Source organism: Eurosta solidaginis, chromosome 4 (assembly GCF_040869045.1).
Source record: "Eurosta solidaginis isolate ZX-2024a chromosome 4, ASM4086904v1, whole genome shotgun sequence".
Classification (NCBI taxonomy): Eukaryota; Metazoa; Arthropoda; class Insecta; order Diptera; family Tephritidae; genus Eurosta; species Eurosta solidaginis.
The window spans coordinates 116,313,491-116,330,600 of NC_090322.1; the positions used below are offsets into that span (position 1 = coordinate 116,313,491).

Sequence of the window (17,110 nt, forward strand, 5' to 3'; positions counted from 1 at the left end):
ATCACAAGAAACGCGTATTTCAGAAATGTCGACACAGATCACATCCAAGATGGAAACACAGCTAGAAGAACAGAAGACATATATGGCCGAGCAGTTGAAAGCACAAGAGGCTCGCATATCCTCGCAGCTGTCAGAACAGGAAGCAGGGTATCATCAAAGCTGGAAGCACAGGATACAAAAATTGTGCAGTTTGAGAACAAAATCGAGGCTGAGGTAGAGGCTTTAAAAGGTCTTATACAGGAGCTGCAACTAAATCGCCCAGTTGTTTCAGCAAGCAATACGAAGGTAAAAACTCCATCTTTTGACGGCTCTGTTCCTTTGCAGGTGTTTAAGATTCAGTTTGAGAAGACCGCAGCAGTGAACAACTGGAGTGCTGAAGATAAAGTTGTTGCACTATTCGTGACATTGAAAGGATCTGCTGCTGAAATCCTACACACTATTCCCGAGGGAGAGCGGAAAAACTACGAAACATTGATGAGTGCTCTAGAGAGGCGATACGGAAGCGAATAAAGGAAACAGATATAACAAATTGAGTTGCAAAACCGCTACCAAAAAGCTAATGAGACTTTGCAAGAGTTTGCGTCAGATGTCGAAAGGCTTGCACATTCGGCGAATGCCGACGCACCCGTGGGATACACAGAGCTTTATAAATGGCATACGGGACGTCGAAACGAAGCGAGCCACATACGCAAACTCAAAGCCAACATTTGCAGAAACGGTTTCACATGCATTGACTCAGGAAACTGCCTCACTATTGAGTAAACCAGCATACAAAGCTCATCGTGTGGAAGTGGAAAGGCCAGATTGGGTAGACCCAATTTTGGAAGCACTGAAGTGATCACAACAGGAAAATGCCGGAGTTATGAAATGTTTCAAGTGCGGCAACCCAGGTCACATTGCACGACATTGCAGCACCGGTCCCAATAGTTCCAACAATGTGGGTGGCCGTAAACGCAGAGCTGAAGGAGATGATCAAATCTTCCAGTCCACTCAATCGTGAAACTAAAGCTAGTCAGCCGCAAGGGGCGACAGCTGGCTCCCTCAATTGAATGCCCCATAATATCTATCTCGCAAATTGGAAGAAGGTCAAACAATCTTACTGTCGGAGGACATGTGGATGGAAAGGAACGTTTACTGACTATAGATACGGGTGCATCTCATTCCATCATTCGAGCGGATTTAGTCATCAAGAATATAAGACCATTGCATGGAGCAAGATTGCATACAGCCACTGGAGAAGACACCACGGTTCTAGGAGAAGTAGCATGTGAAGTCGCAATTGGGAACGTCACGGTAGTACACAATTTTATAGTGGCAGAGATTGTTGATGAAATCATAATTGGAGTGGACTTCTTAATCGACCAGGGCATCAAGATCGACATGCAAAGCAAGACGATGCGATATAAGAACATGGATGTACCACTTAATTTCGGCTACGAGAGAGACTACAGCAGTAAACGAGCGCTGGTGGAAGAGAGTCAGCAAATACCACCAAAATCAGAAGCAGTCATCTGGGAAAAGGTTGATGGAGATTGTGGGACAAACGAATTGTGGGTTATCGAAGCAGCAAACAAATCAGCACCGAACATACTTGTAGGAAAAACCCTGGCTATGACAAAACAAGATGGACGTATTCCGGTAAGAGTACTCAATGAGTTCAAGTCACCACTCAAACTGACCAAAGGAGCTATTTTGGGAGGATGCCAAGAGGCTGATGGATGGTTCCAAACCAGGACGGACTAATGTTGTCAAACATCAAATTGATACTGGAGACGCGAGGCCGATACGTCAAGCTCCTCGTAGTGTTCCACTGGCAAAGCGGGAAGTTGTGAGTCAAATCGTACAAGAAAGGAGCTACAGTGGCGTCATCGAACCATCAGCTAGTCCATGGAGCTCACCGGTGGTACTTGTGAAGAAGAAGGATGGGAAAATGAGGTTTCGCGTCGACTACCGCAAGTTGAACGACGTCACGAAAAAGGATAGCTACCCATTGCCGAGAATTGATGACACTCTGCTGTTGTTGTTGTTGTTGTTATAGCAATGCTCGCCCCACCTAATAGCCCCGACCGATCACAAATTGTCATCAATATCCTCTAACGGGAGTCCAAGGAAACTTGCCGTTTCAACAGGGGTGGACCATAAGGAAAGGGGTGTTAGAGGTGTTGGTTCTACATTACAATTGAAGAGATGGTTGGTGTCATGTGGGGACACATTGCAAGCGGGGCATACATTTTGTATGTCGGGGTTGATTCTGGATAGGTAAGAGTTTAACCTGTTACAGTATCCAGAACGAAGTTGAGCAAGAGTGACACGCGTTTCCCTGGGGAGTATGCGTTCCTCTTCCGCGAGTTTTGGATAATTTTCATTAAGTACTGGATTCACCGGGCAATTCCCGGCATAAAGGTCCGACGCCTGTTTATGGAGTTCACCAAGGACCTGCTTGTGTTTTTTCACTTCATACGGCTGGGTTCTCAGGTCCCGTATTTCCTCAAAATGCTCGCGGAGATGACTCCTTAAGCCCCTGGGCGGTGCTGGTTCATCAATCAGTTGTCTGTTGGGATGCCAAGGTTTCTGGGTATTCAACAGGAACTGTTTGGTCAGCATCTCATTTCTCTCCCTGATGGGGAGAATTCTCGCCTCATTATGCAGATGGTGTTCTGGGGACATAAGAAGACAGCCCGTGGCGATTCTGCGAGCAGTATTTTGGCAGGCCTGTATTTTCTTCCAGTGGGTGATTTTTAGGCTTGGCGACCATATGGGTGACGCGTAGCACGTAATCGGCTGGCTAATTGCTTTGTATGTAGTCATGAGCGTTTCTTTATCTTTTCCCCAAGTAATGCCAGCAAGGGATTTGAGGATTTTGTTACGGCTCTGAATTCTCGGAACAATTGCGGCTGCGTGCTCACCAAAATGTAGATCCTGATCAAACGTCACACCCAAGATTTTGGGGTGTAGGACAGTCGGTAGCGTGGTGCCATCGACGTGGATGTTCAAAATGGTCGACATTTGGGGCGTCCATGTTGTAAATAAGGTCGCGGAAGATTTAGTCGGTGATAATGCCAGGTTTCGCGAGGCGAAAAAACTGGAGAGATCAGGAAGGTATCCGTTTATTTTATTGCATATCGCATCGATCTTTGGGCCTGGGCCTGTGGCCATTATTGTGCAGTCATCGGCGTAGGAAACGATTGTGACTACTTCCGGTGGTGAAGGTAGCTTAGATATGTACAAATTAAACAAAAGTGGGGATAGGACACCACCCTGTGGCACCCCTTGTTTAATTCTCCTTGGTTTTGATGTTTCGTTTCTAAATTGCACCGATGCCTGCCGACCACCCAGATAATTTGCGGTCCACCTTTTAAGACATGGGGGAAGGGTAGACCCTTCCAGGTCTTGCAGTAACGAGCCATGGTTGACCGTATCAAAAGCTTTTGATAGGTCTAGCGCTACGAGTACTGTTCTGTGGTGGGGGTATTGATTTAAACCGCAATTTATCTGGGTGCTAATGGCATTTAGCGCGGTGGTAGTGCTATGGAGTTTTCTAAAGCCATGCTGATGAGGGGCTAGCTGCAAATTTGCTTGGAAATAAGGGAGCAAAATGGCTTCAAGCGTCTTTGCCACTGGCGATAGGAGAGATATCGGACGATACGACTCACCTATGTTAGCTGGTTTCCCAGGCTTTAGTAGCGGAACCACCTTGGCCATTTTCCATTTCTCAGGTATGACAAAGGTGGAAAGAGACAGGTTGAAGACATGCGCCAAATATTTGAAACCCTCTTTCCCTAGGCTTTTAAGCATCGGCATGGCTATGCCGTCTGGGCCCACTGCTTTGGATGGTTTAGCACGACCAATGGCGTCCTCAACCTCTTTAGCGGTGATGGTGATTGGTGACGCGCTGAATTTGTGTTTAAAAAAATAAATAAATGTAAGGCGCGATAACCTCCGAAGAGATCTAAGGCCGAGCTTCTCTTCCAATTTGCGTCGTGCTCCTCTTGATTTTCCTTACAAATTGGCCGGACGGGACCTACATGTTTTATGCCGACTCCGAACGGCATCTGCAAAGCAGATGAGTTTTCACTGAGAGCTTTTCATGGCAGAAATACACCCGGAGTGCTTGCCAAACACTGCCGAGGGGCGACCCCGCTTAGAAAAATGTTCTTCTAATTGAAAAATCTTATTTCTAAAATTTTGATGTTGCTTTGCCCGGGAGTTGAACCCAGGGCATACGGTGTGATAGGCGGAGCACGCTACCATCACACCACGGTGGCCGCCATTTGTGTTTATGTGCGCGTCTATTGGCTCTCCGTCTATCTTTGTCGACCGTAGGATGCATTATATATTGCCGGCAGAAAGCGCTCGCGCATTTTTTCGCGTCCGACAGCACTTTGTCGCCAAAGGCGATGGAAACTTTGTCTTTGTGCTTAGTTGGATTCGATAGGGACTTTACGGTGGACCAAAACTTACCCACACCCCTGTAGAGAGGTTACAACCTCTTAGGTGCTCCTCCCATTTCGCCCGCTTGTGTTCATCCACAAGCAATCTAATGCGTTGGTTTATATCCCTTATTTGGGGGTCGCCTGGATCAAGCTGTCTTATAAGGTCACGTTCTCTCGCTAAGTTTGCGGCCTCCGCAGGGAAGTGGGGCCGGATTTCGGGAATTCTCCCGGCGGGAATGAAATGTGCCTTACGGAAGGCACGCTCCCCTTGGCGGGCATCAGTCGGGATAGGGAGGGCAGCAAAGCGGCTGTCTGTAAAGGATTTATATTCTTCCCACTTTCCTTTTTTGAAGTTTATGAAAGTGCGTTTTTCAGTGACGACGAAGTCGGCGGTACGCTCAAGCGAAATAAGTATGGGCAGGTGGTCGGATGCCAATGTTACCATCGGCTGCCAGTTGACGCAGTTTACGAGTTCTGCGCTCACGACTGAGATATCTGGCGAGCTGTGACAGCTTCCTACCATACGCGTGGGGGCGTCTCCGTTTATTGTGCAGAACGTCGTTTCTTCTATTTGATCCGCCAACATCTCACCCCTACTGTCCGCCCGCAAGTTTGAATGCCATATATCATGATGGGCATTGAAATCGCCTAAGATAATGCGATTGTTGCCAGTGAGTAAGGCCCTGATATTAGGGCGGTATCCACTGGGGCAACAGGTGGCAGGAGGGATGTAGATGTTGATGGTTTCTAGGGTTGCATCGCCTGACCGGACAGATAGGCCTTGACGTTCTAAGACATTGTCCCTGCGGTCGATGCCAGGATCAAATATATAATATTGCACAGAGTGGTGTATGATAAACGCGAGACCGCCTCCATTTCCGCTCTCGCGGTCTTTCCTGTGGACATTATACCCAGAGCAGGTCTGCAATGCAGATCTTGCTGTGAGTTTGGTCTCTTGAATCGCAGCAATGCGGATGTTGTGCCGCTTCATGAAATCGACTATCTCCGTAATCTTCCCAGTTAGTCCATTACAGTTTAACTGCAGAATTCTGAAGTGCATAAGGGGAGACGTCGCCACTCTGGGGGTAAGTGACGGGTGACTACGCCTGGGTTGTGGAAGGCCAGGACGCAATTGCTGTTGTAGCCTTGAGACTGGGCGTCCTTGGGCAAGCATTGGGGTACCCGGATGATTTGGGTTTGCGACCTGGCAACATGGCGCGATGAAACCCGTCGGGGGGTTGCCGTCGCGGAGACCAGAACATCTAGGAAAGTGCACAACCCAAGGCAGGAGCTGCATTGGGCGGATGTCGCAAACCTATATATTCTGTTCTGGCAGACGGAGCAAACGGAGGTATGGACTAAGAGTCTGTTTCCCTGACCTGCACGATTGCTGCCGGAAAAGAGGGGGGGGGGGGGGGGGGGAGACGGGGGCAGGGGCTGATGCTCAGCATTGCTACCAACTCTTCTACGAAGGTAGTAGTTATGAGTGGTATCAGCTGTTTGAGTTGTCGGCGCCGTGGGGCGCGAGCAGCAGCGGGTACTTGTTGTGGCTTGCTGAGCAGCGGGGCTGCTGGAAGGTAGTGGGGGGGGGGGGGCGCTTAGGCGTAGACTACGGGACGCCCTTGGGCGTGAACAGCAAGGAGCCACAAAAGATTTATAAAAGTTACGTGGACGTCGGGTTTTGGGATCAAGCCCAGAACAACCTGTCCGATGCAACCATCCCTTGCACGAGACACACTGAACAGAGTATGACCGTCCTAAAAAGATTCTTTTCCGGCAGATGAAGCAAAACCATTTCTAAGGACCGGGGTCAGGAGACGGACCCGGATTGGATTCGATGCCTTCCCGGAGTAAGAGAATATGGAGCAGTCCTGCTGCAAGGAGCTGCTGGGAGGATGACAAGTTGTGGGAGGGACGAAACAAATTAGATGGGGTCACACTGAAATGACAGTCCTTAGTCGGGAAAAATCCCGAGTCGCTCCGGTACATAGAACCGACTGCCTTGGGAAGCCATGACACTCTGCTCTCGCTCTCTGGTACGAAATGGTTTTCCACACTGGACTTGAAAAGTAGCTACTGGCAAGTGGAGGTGAAGGAGGAAGACCAAGAGAAAACAGCCTTCAGCGTCGAAGATGGTCTTTTGTAATTTACAGTAATAAATTTTGGACTTTGTAGCGCACCAGCTACTTTTAAGAGACTCATGGATCAGGTATTGAAAGGACTACATTGGAAAACATGTTTGGTATACCTGGACGACATCATCGTATTGGGCAAGAACTTTGATGAACATTTTAAAGACTTGGAGGAAGTTTTCCAGAGAATAGCTGGTGCTGGTCTGAAACTGTTTAATAAGGAAGTAAATTATTTGGGTCACAAGGTAACGGCAGAAGGCATGAATGCGAATGAAAAGATGGAGGCAGTAAAGGATTGGCCAAGACCACTGAACCTGCATGAATTCAGAAGTTTCCTTGAGCTGTGCACATATTACCGCCGATTTGTGCCAAACTTTTCCAGCATAGCCCATAGCCTCCATGAGCTTACAAGAAAAAATAAAGGTTTTGAATGGAAGAAGGCGCAAGGGGTGGCTTTCCAAACATTGAAGGAGCGTTTGTGCACTGCCCCACTGTTGGCATATCCGATTCAAGGAGCAACATTTATTCTAGATACAGATGCGAGTGGATATCCTATAGGAGGCGTTTTATCACAACTGGTCGATGGACAGGAGATGGGAGTTGCATATTACAGCCGTTCAATTGGAAAACCAGAGAGGAACTATTGCGTTACACGAAGAGAGCTGTTGGCATTGGTAGAGTGCATTAAACATTTTCACAAGTACCTCTACGGCCAGCGATTCCGCGTCAGGACAGATCACTCAGCGTTGAAATGGCTTCTGCAGTTCCGTAATCCGGAAGGACAATTGGCACGGTGGATCGAGCGACTACAAAGCTATGACTTTTCCATTGAGCATCGAAAAGGTAGTACCCAGGGAAATGCTGATGCAATGTCACGAAGACCATGCAGTTTGGAATGCAAGCACTGTTCAAAGGCCGACGCTAAAAATATTAGAGATGTCCAGCTAATGACTATAACATGTACGGATGAATGGGACAAGGAACAACTCAGGAAGTGTCAGCTAGAAGATACTGACCTGTCACATGTTATGCAAGGGCTCGAACGAAACGACCAAATAGAGAGGAGATATCAGCAGAGAGTCCCATTGCGAAGTCATATTGGGTACAGTAGAACAGTTTAGAATTGATATCCGGTTGCTTGCATCGAGTACGGGAGAGTGAGGATGGTAAATGCAAGAAGAAACTGAGTTGTTCCCAGAAAGAGGATTCCTGACGTGCTCAGCGAGCTGCATAATGGCCCAAGCGGAGGTCATCTTGGAATTGCGAAGACGCTCGAGGAAATTAAACAGAGATTCTATTGGGTTGGTTGCCGTCAGTCGGGCACTGAGTGGATTGCGAACTGCGAGGTTTGCAGCAGAGCAAAAGGGCCCAAAACCCAAGTAAAGGCGGGATACCCGCCGGGCTGTTCAAACAGGGAGGCGAAGAGTTGGTATAAGAAAAAGGAGCAAAAAAAAGTGGGTCTTGCAGTAAATTTGGACAAGATGAAGTACTTGCGGTCATTGCGGCCTTTGTAGCTCACTGTTAACGGATATAAATTCGAGATGTGAAGGATTTCGTTCATTTTGGAAGCAGCATTAAAAGGAAAAACAATGTCGGCCTAGAAATCAAACGGAGAATAACTCTTGCCAACAAGTGCTTCTTTAGGCAATTGAAAAGTAAAGTCCTCTCTCGATGAACAAAATTCTCGCTCTACAAGTCACTCATCATACCTGTCCTGATGTATGGCTCGGAATCATGGAAGTTGTCGAGAGAAGATGAGACGGCTCTTGGAGTATTCGAGAGAAAAGTTCTCCTGAAGGTTTATAGTCCTATGTGTGATGTCGACGGCGAGTATCGAAGGAGGTATAATGATGAGCTATATGATCTTTACGCAGACATGACGATAGTGCAGCGACTGAAAATCCAAAGGCTTCGTTAGTTGGGGCATGTTATGCGGATGAACGAACGCGCTCCGGCAGTTTGTAAACAGAGGAAAGAGAAGACCTTCACTGAGTTGGGAGAGGTAGTTGGAGGATGATTTGACCTCACTTGGTGCCCCCAATTGGCGACTGTTATCGCAAAACTGGGTTAGCTGGCCTCACTGACTCAACGTACTTAATTTTTATATAAAACTTCAAGAACATACAGCACGTTGAATTTTGGCAGGATTTAGAGATCGCGCTCGGACACATTTTTTGCTTACATTTTACTCCTTCTATTCTCATTCCGTACGAAAAAAGTACAAAAACTGTGAGTAGAATGTAAAGAAACATGTCTTAAGACACGAAAAATGAATTCACGTCATTTCATCCAATCGTCACTTGTAAACAATCAGCTTTTCATACGTATATAATAAAAACTTCAACCAAAAGAAATTAGGTAGAAATACTATTTAGTTTTCAACTCGACCCAAATAAACCTTTGAGATAAAAAATGTAGTAGGAGTTAAGAGCGGAGCAAAATACTCCGATTGGAATAAATTTTGAACACTGAATCAGCAATAAAACATGTTGTCAAAAGCGTGAGGTCACGACGAGAAAATTTATTTCACAGCTAACTATGATTTTGTGCTCTCTCATTTTTTAATGCGGGATCTGTTTATTGGTTCATGCTTGTGTATGATAAAAAAATTTACACTAACAGTATGACAACTAAAAATTATTCAAAAACATCTTGATTCAATTACTAGAGGTTTGTTCTCCAATGATGACAGAGCTTACTTATACACTCCCAAATATAAAAATCTGAACGGGTTGCTTTTACGAAGCAAGGAAAACGGGGAATAATTCAATCCCATTCAGCGAAAATTGTAGTAGGAAAGTTCCTTTAGCAGTATATTAGTAGTGATAATAAATTTGTAAATGCCAACAGGTTTTAGGTGAAATAACTCATTTTCTACTTAATATTTCGTGAATTGATAAAAGGTTGTTGGATTTGTCATTCTTTCAGAATTTGTTTGAAAAATGACGTACGTCAGAATTTTATTCAAAAAAACACTATTTCAAAAACTCCTACCTGAGCATAAGTTCAATGCATTTTGACATAAGAGCATTCTGATATAAGACGTTCTTCAACCTAATTCTGATATAGGACGTTTTTGTGACAAATCCTGAAATGGGAAAATTTTGAAAAATATTTTGAGATAGACGATTTGGAACTGGCGGCCGACATGGGGTGTTACTCTGCTCAGCAGCCGCAATGAACATACAAAAAATAAATAAAAAATAATAGAAAACGGCTTATTGTCTTAGAACTTTATATTTTACAGATGAGTTAAACTTTTGTGCTGTCCTGCTACACAGGGAGTATTTACCTTCTTCTCTTTTCCCTTTAAGTATTCATGGAAGTGTTCCGAATAAACCATTAATCTAGAGTATTCCGAACACGTTCGTTTGATACTACCTCACGAGTTCCGAAGATTCCAGAAAACGATCCACAAATTCTTAAATAGAGACGAATGTTCCGAACATGCTCAATGAGTACATTTTGTTATGGCATCTCCATTATTTACTAATGACATTTTTACGTGAATCGATTTACTAGTCGAGTTTTTGACGTTTAACGATGACTTTTAAATTGGTTTAGGTTTCGTATGTTCATAGGTTTACGAAAATGCACGATTCCTTGGTGTCAGTACTTTTCATAGTGTTATCTATTTTCAGTCACACTAATAGATCCATGCCGTTAGTTAATAAATTCATCATCAAATTTAAAAAAATGTTCTAAGAAATTATGAAGTTCAGTACTTATCGGGTATTTGTAAACTGATTGCTTCCTATTTCTACTACTAATATTTTTCCAAAAATCGCAAAGAAACAACATAGTTTACGGATGTCAATTCGATTTGGGAGCAAACTGGCTGCAATTGTAAAAAATTTGTCAGGCGAGCAAACCTCTTGTGATTGCATCATGCAAAAACATTATAGTACTAAAAAAAATTTGTAATCAAAATTGATTCATAAATAAAACTAAAATAGATAATTGACCGCGGAGCTGAAATATATGTAAGCAAAACTGTACCAAAACAAGAGGAGCTTATTCTAACTTCAAATGATATTAGTTAAATACCCTTAAGGGAAGTCAGTAACTAGTGATACAAATTTATGTTTCAGAACTAGACCTAGAGTGCCAAATAAGTATTAGTTCGTTAATTACTAGATTTTCAGTTAGAAAATCGACAAAAAAAAACTGCTACCAGCTTTAACGAGCTGCGGCTACATATCAGTATGGCTTTTTCTCAACACTATTCCACCAGTACATAGCTATCAAAAAAGTACCAAAAAGATATATAGTTAGGAACTAGTGAAAAGTTAAAGCTACGGGGACAATTTCCACCGCCTAGGACATCGCCATGTTAAATTCGTGAAAACATGTAAAGGAGATACATGGCGAACTATTAGTGGTTCAGAATGCAATAGAAATGCACTCACTTTGAACTAGAGACTCTCCTTACGGGGTAGTTTCTGTGACTTTTTGTTCAATACGGTATATTATTTTTCTTGGTTATGAGACATTTTTTGACTGGAAGTGGGGGAACCGTAAAGTAACCGTGCCTATCATTTACTTGTTAAACATTTTATTAAATTCAAATGGTATTTCAGCACCTCAGTAATCTCTGTTGCTAATATATGTAAATTTTAACACATATTAACACAAACCACGCGGAGCCCTCTAATTAAGCATTTCAAAAGTTTTCAAATTTCCAATGCAACATTCGCGGAAATCACTACATTCACTTTTAGTAAGATTATTGAAACCCAAATTCCGACGATATATGTATGTATATAGAATATGTTCCCACAAAACTTGAGGATAGAGGTCAATGTAATTCTTCGCTACTTTCAGAATTAAATTTATTGGCTCTTGTATGTTGACGATATAACTATTTACGTAATATTTAAGGAAACATTTTGTAACTTGAAACCAAATCTTCAACTTTTCCCGACCTCAAACAATTAAAATTTTTTTAATATATATTTTTTTTTTAAATACAAAAAAATTCCAGTGCACATATAATTTTGTACATGTATTGTGATTTGCATTTCCATATAAAAAATTTTGAGCAGCACTGTATTAGAGTAATGGATTTTACAGTAGGTACAAAAAAATTGTTGTGATAAAGAAAACTTGGCCACCTAAATGAAATGACCCAGAGGCACTACTATAATTTTGACCACAACTATGTATACCTATATTTTAATTATTTCTTGTTTGTGTTTCTTTTCATATATTTAAGAGCCATGGCGGTTTGTATATCACTAATGGTGGGCCGATTGGGCAGTGTTGTCGGTACCAATGTGGCTGGTGCCTTAATGGAGAATCATTGTGAATGGAGTTTTTATATAGTTTGTACATTTATGTACATCTGCGCTGTTCTCGCGCTTCTTCTGCCTCATAAAACTGCCGATCAACCAGTGAAAGCTGAATCGTGATATGTACAAATAAATGTAACAAATTAGAACTGGGACATAATAGAATATACATTTGTAAGAACTAAGAAAGTCGATCTGTATAACACTAAATAATATGAGAAATATATTAGTTAAGTTAATTATTCGAACACTAACAAAACATGACTACAAATAAAAACAAATAAGTCATGCATGAACCCTTCTAAAGAAGATCTAATTTGTGGAACACGTAAAAAACCACCCAAAATACCTATATTTCCCTCATCAAGTTGAAGTGCAGAACTTCTGCATAAAGAAGCTCCAAATATACGACTTATTCCACCTTTCAGTCTGACGTATCTCCAAATTTCCTTCTTCGGCATCTTCGGCGGATCATTATAAAGAAAAAAGATTCACGAATTAAAAAACGCAAATATTAAATCTAAAATCGATACCATATTGTTGTGGTAAGCCTGTTCTTTGTAGGATTTCGCACTCAAGACCTACGGCATTCATTTATTTAGCAGCCCTATTGAATTATTTGGAGAATACTTTTGCAGAATAATTATTGCAAAGAAGATTTTTAGCACATTATTGAAAAAATTGCTTCAAATCTTTTGCTGCAAATGCTGCGAAAATCAAATTTTTAATTTTGTTGTTGTTTTTTATTCTTCGTAAATTGTTGAAAATAACATGTTGTAATAATAAAGGTGATGTCAACAACATAACCTCCACTTTTTCGGTAGCTCTATTTTTCAGTATTTACTTGTATTACAAAAGTATTAAATTTTGATTGCTTCATTTTTTGTACAAAATTCTACAAAAACTTTGTTTTCTGCAAAATGTTTTCTGTATTCTTTTGGGGAACACAAAGTTACGTTAATCTTTTTCGCTAAACAATTATAGTAGCGGCTTATATAGTTATAATATTTCTAAATGTATAGTAAAAACTACTCCGATCGTAGTAGAACTCAAAGGCAGCTCTGTATGATAGACACCCTCTAAAATATGCATGCCGATCTTGTCAGAATAAGGGAAAACGTCAACGGGATGAGAACACCTGAATATTCATTTCATCATGGAAAATAATTTATTTTTGATTGTCAATTGTTAGATTGACAATAAAGTCCCACCCATCAAGCAAAACGTACTATACTTTTGACCATGGTTCAACTATATGATTGGCTCATCGCTACAGAAACAACATACCTTTGTTTAGATTGTCAAAATCTGTGCGTTGGTATTGGGCGAATGTAATGGGGAGAAAATATAAAACGTTTCAATTCTTGTGTATTGTGGGAAAATAATGCGCTAAATAGATGCATTTACTAAAAAAATAACTTAAAGTGATGTGAACAAATTTTTTAATAAAAAATTTATCACCACGGCAGTAAATAATTGTCAATATGTCGGTTACATTTTGTGTTTGCTATTTCCTTTGGGAAATCCTTATGCCAGTGAATCGAAAAAATTAAATCAGCTGATGAGATGAGCCAACCATATAATTGAGCCATGATTTTTGACACTATTAAGCATTCAATAAAGCAATAATGGTATAATTAGGAATTTTTATTTTGTATGGAAGATTGAGTTCAATAAAGGCTAAATTGGCTAATTAACTCATTAACCCTCTGTGTGGAATTGTTATATTGTAAATATGTATTCATTAATTGTATATCTCTATCTGTTAATTTTATTAATTTTAATTTATAAGAGCCCCAACGCCCCAATACAAAGTAAACGGATAACCGCTTGCTTCACAGGTTACAATTTTTTATTTATAAACTCACTTAGGAACGTGTATACCATCTGACGCTGACCAAAATATTTTGGACAGATCAACTAAAGAATTTTCTCAAATAAAGGGTCGTTAGAGATGACCCGGGATGGTAAAAACCGCCTTTATAGTATACAGAGAAGTTGAAATGCTTGCGGGATACAGTCTAGTACTACACAAGTCGCTGTGTCAGCAGAATTATCTAATGTATATATCATAATTGCATCTCAGCACCCTCGCCAAGGCTAAGTGTATTTCATCATATACCGCAATCACAATATTAGGGCTGATCACATTCACGACGGCGGTGTAGCCGCCACATCTGTTATATTGTTTTTACACATGTTCTTATGAGCGTCGTTATTTTCGGCGCGACAGAGCAGCACGACAATCAATTAAGAAAGCTGTTGTAGCCAGATTAAACCTAATGCGGCAATTACCCACCGACGTGTGTAACGTACGTATACGTATGCCGTACGTATACAAATTTGAGCGAAATTTGTGCCCGTAGTGGCAACGCAGAAATCAGCTGTTTCCTTTTATTTACATTTCACAAGAGAAATTTGCGTTGAACAAGTTTTGCTAAAAACTAAGATAAATTGTGAAAATGGACAGTGAAAACAAAGAAATTAGTGATTTATTTTTGGATTTGTGTGAGCTGTACAAATTGTACGAAGAGTACAAAAATAGTAACAAAAGGCAAAGGCAATATGCTGTGCGTCCAATCAATCAAAATTGGGCCACAAGTGGTTACCAACTTCAAGTGTTTCGCCAAATAAAAACTTTGGAGCCTGCGGAGGTCTTTTCCCATACAAGAATGACCCCTGTTGTGTTTGAATTACTTTTAAATTTGGTCATCAGTTCCCTGCGGAAACCAAAGCAAAGGATTGATCCTGAAGAAAGACTTTCTTTGGTATTGCTGTAAGTATATTATCACTATTTATTGTGTGATTGTATGTTTATATTTATTTCATATTGAATGTAAAGATATTTGTCACAAGGAGTATCTATTCAGAGCATTGCCTGGAGCTACAAACTTGGTAAAACAACAGTGCGCAATATTATATTGGAGACCTGTGAAGTGATCTGGCGACTTCTTTCACCAGTCTACGTTAGTGAACCTACAGAAAAGCAGTACAAGGACATTGCTAAGGACTTCTTCAATATGTGGAACTTACCAAACTGTGTTGGTGCAGTTGATGGCAAGCATATTGCTATCAAATGTCCGGCCAGTTCAGGTTCTCTGTATTTTAATTATAAGAAGTTTTTTAGTATTGTCCTGATGGCGACTTGCGACGCGAAATATACCTTTACTGCAGTGAGCATCGGAAGCTATGGCAGTCAAAGTGACGGAGGTAATAGCTGTTATATAATTTATAATATGTGAAAACATACATATCAATGTCCATACATTTTAAGTGCTTATTTATAAATTTCTCTTTCTTATAGGAATTTTCCAACTTTCACCCTTTGGACAGTCATTAATGCAAGACACTCTCCCACTTCCACCCTCCGCACCACTATCAAGACAATCGCTTGAGCCTTTCCCTCACTATTTCGTAGGCGATGCTGCATTTCCACTAAGACCCAATTTGATGCGGCCATACCCTGGCTCCAATTTAACCAGATCCAAGCGCATATTTAATTACCGGCTTTCAAGGGGTCGAAGGGTAATAGAGAACGCATTTGGAATAGCAGCGGCACGGTGGAGAATACTGCGAACAACAATTGAATGTGCCCCTGAAAATTGTGAAAAAATAGTTTTGGCATGCCTTGCCTTACATAATTTTATCATGCTGAATGATCAAAGCCGCTGGTATTGCCCAGAAAATTACGTTGACAGATTTGAAGGCAATTTAATGCTGGAAGGAGAATGGCGCCGCGAAATAGAAAGTCAGCGCTCTTTACCACCACTCCGATCTGCAGTACGTAGAGGTCCTGCTAATGCATTTAGCCTCCGTGATCGGCTTGCAGAGTATTTCGTAAATGAGGGAGCTGTGTCATTCCAAGATGCCATCGACCTAGCCACAAGTGGCCCATATGTATAAGTATACTGGTACTGGTACTCTGAATGTCCAACCTCCAATGTTTCTGGAATTAGTTCATATGTTTTAAGTTATATAATTCATTTAAGATCCACTGTCACTTTCGCGTTCATAGCTGTAAATTTGAAGCCATATTAGTATAAGCAAAATCTAAACCTTTTACTTATCGTTTCTTTTAGGTTATAATCTGAAGAAAACAATAGATTTATAAAATGGAACAAAAATTCGTTTATAATATTCATTAATTTTATTATTGACTCATAAAACGTGGTAAAAATTCATGTATAACAATCACTTATAAATAATAAATTCAGTCTTATAAAACTAAACAAAAATGCATGTAAAACAATCACTTATCAATAAAAAATTCAAAGTTATAAAACGAGACATAAATTCATTTATAACAATCACTTATAATTAATAAATTCAGAGTTATAAAACGAGGCAAAAATTCATGTAGATATAATGATCCTTTATAAATAGAAAATTCAGACTTGTAAAACTAAACAAAAATTCAAATATAAATATAAAAATAAAAAAATATAAAAGTAAAAAAAAAACTTAAAATTTATTCTTTCATTCATTATTCGGAAGGAAAAGGTAGGTACAAAACTATTCCGGTTCCTGCTGCACCTGGAATGCCACCTCCATAATCCGTTGCATTGCTTGGGACTGTTTCGCAGGTGTCATTTGCGAGACCATTGATGTAATCATTTTTCCAAATGAATCCACAGCTGCATTGCCTGTTTCTTCCACTCGGAGGCACTTTTGTTTGAAGAGCTCAATAGCTTCACACATTCTGTTGGCAACGTCAGCATTATTCCCGCGCTTTCTCGTAGTAGACTTCCGAGTTTGTGGAATTGCCTGAGATGGCGAAGAATCTTGTCCGTCCTGTAGTGGTGGAGATGACGACGACGTCGACAAATCTAACAACTCAGGGCTAAAGGGCGTGTTAAAGTGCTGCGATGGGGAAATAATGGGCATATCTCCGGTGCCGGAGGCATATGGCGCTGTGCCAATAATTTCCGGTGATGATGGTGAAGGTATGGATTCCACTAGCGTAGCAGAATTAGATGGTACAGGTGATGGAATTGGTGGTGATATGAGAGGGTGGGACACGGCATATGACTGGGTGGCAATTCGTGGTTCTAGACAAACGTTTTGCGAAGAACGTACCCTACAATAAATATATGTTTGTAGGTTAGACAACATAAGTATCTTTATATACAATTTATGTTCTACTTACGGTCGGGGAACAACGTGATTTTTTAAAAAACCCAACGAATCCAGCAGGTACCATTGTCGGTGGTACTGTGCACCACTGCCCGACGCTGCTGTAGACTTCCGTATTTCC

At 41.3% G+C, this 17,110-nt stretch overlaps 1 protein-coding gene and 1 pseudogene across 1 annotated transcript; both read left to right on the forward strand.

The window, feature by feature from the left end:
- The window catches only part of LOC137250185 (putative transporter SVOPL), a 181,182-nt pseudogene extending 168,675 nt beyond the window's left edge, over positions 1 to 12,507 (forward strand).
- A 1,776-nt stretch (positions 12,508 to 14,283) lies between these two features.
- Positions 14,284 to 16,143, forward strand: LOC137248135 (uncharacterized). The gene is made up of 3 exons (XM_067779007.1): positions 14,284 to 14,632; positions 14,699 to 15,066; positions 15,161 to 16,143. Exons 1-3 carry the CDS (start codon positions 14,319 to 14,321, stop codon positions 15,757 to 15,759), a joined length of 1,281 nt encoding a protein of 426 aa, XP_067635108.1. The 5' UTR covers positions 14,284 to 14,318; the 3' UTR covers positions 15,760 to 16,143.
- Positions 16,144 to 17,110: the final 967 nt, after the last annotated feature.

Bases quoted from the DNA above. Each gene is read 5' to 3' on its own strand.
- LOC137248135 (XM_067779007.1), top strand. From the start codon at position 14,319: ATGGACAGTGAAAACAAAGAAATTAGTGATTTATTTTTGGATTTGTGT. The intron at 14,633-14,698 runs GTAAGTATATTA...TTGAATGTAAAG, and splicing joins AGACTTTCTTTGGTATTGCT to ATATTTGTCACAAGGAGTAT. The intron at 15,067-15,160 runs GTAATAGCTGTT...TCTTTCTTATAG, and splicing joins TGGCAGTCAAAGTGACGGAG to GAATTTTCCAACTTTCACCC.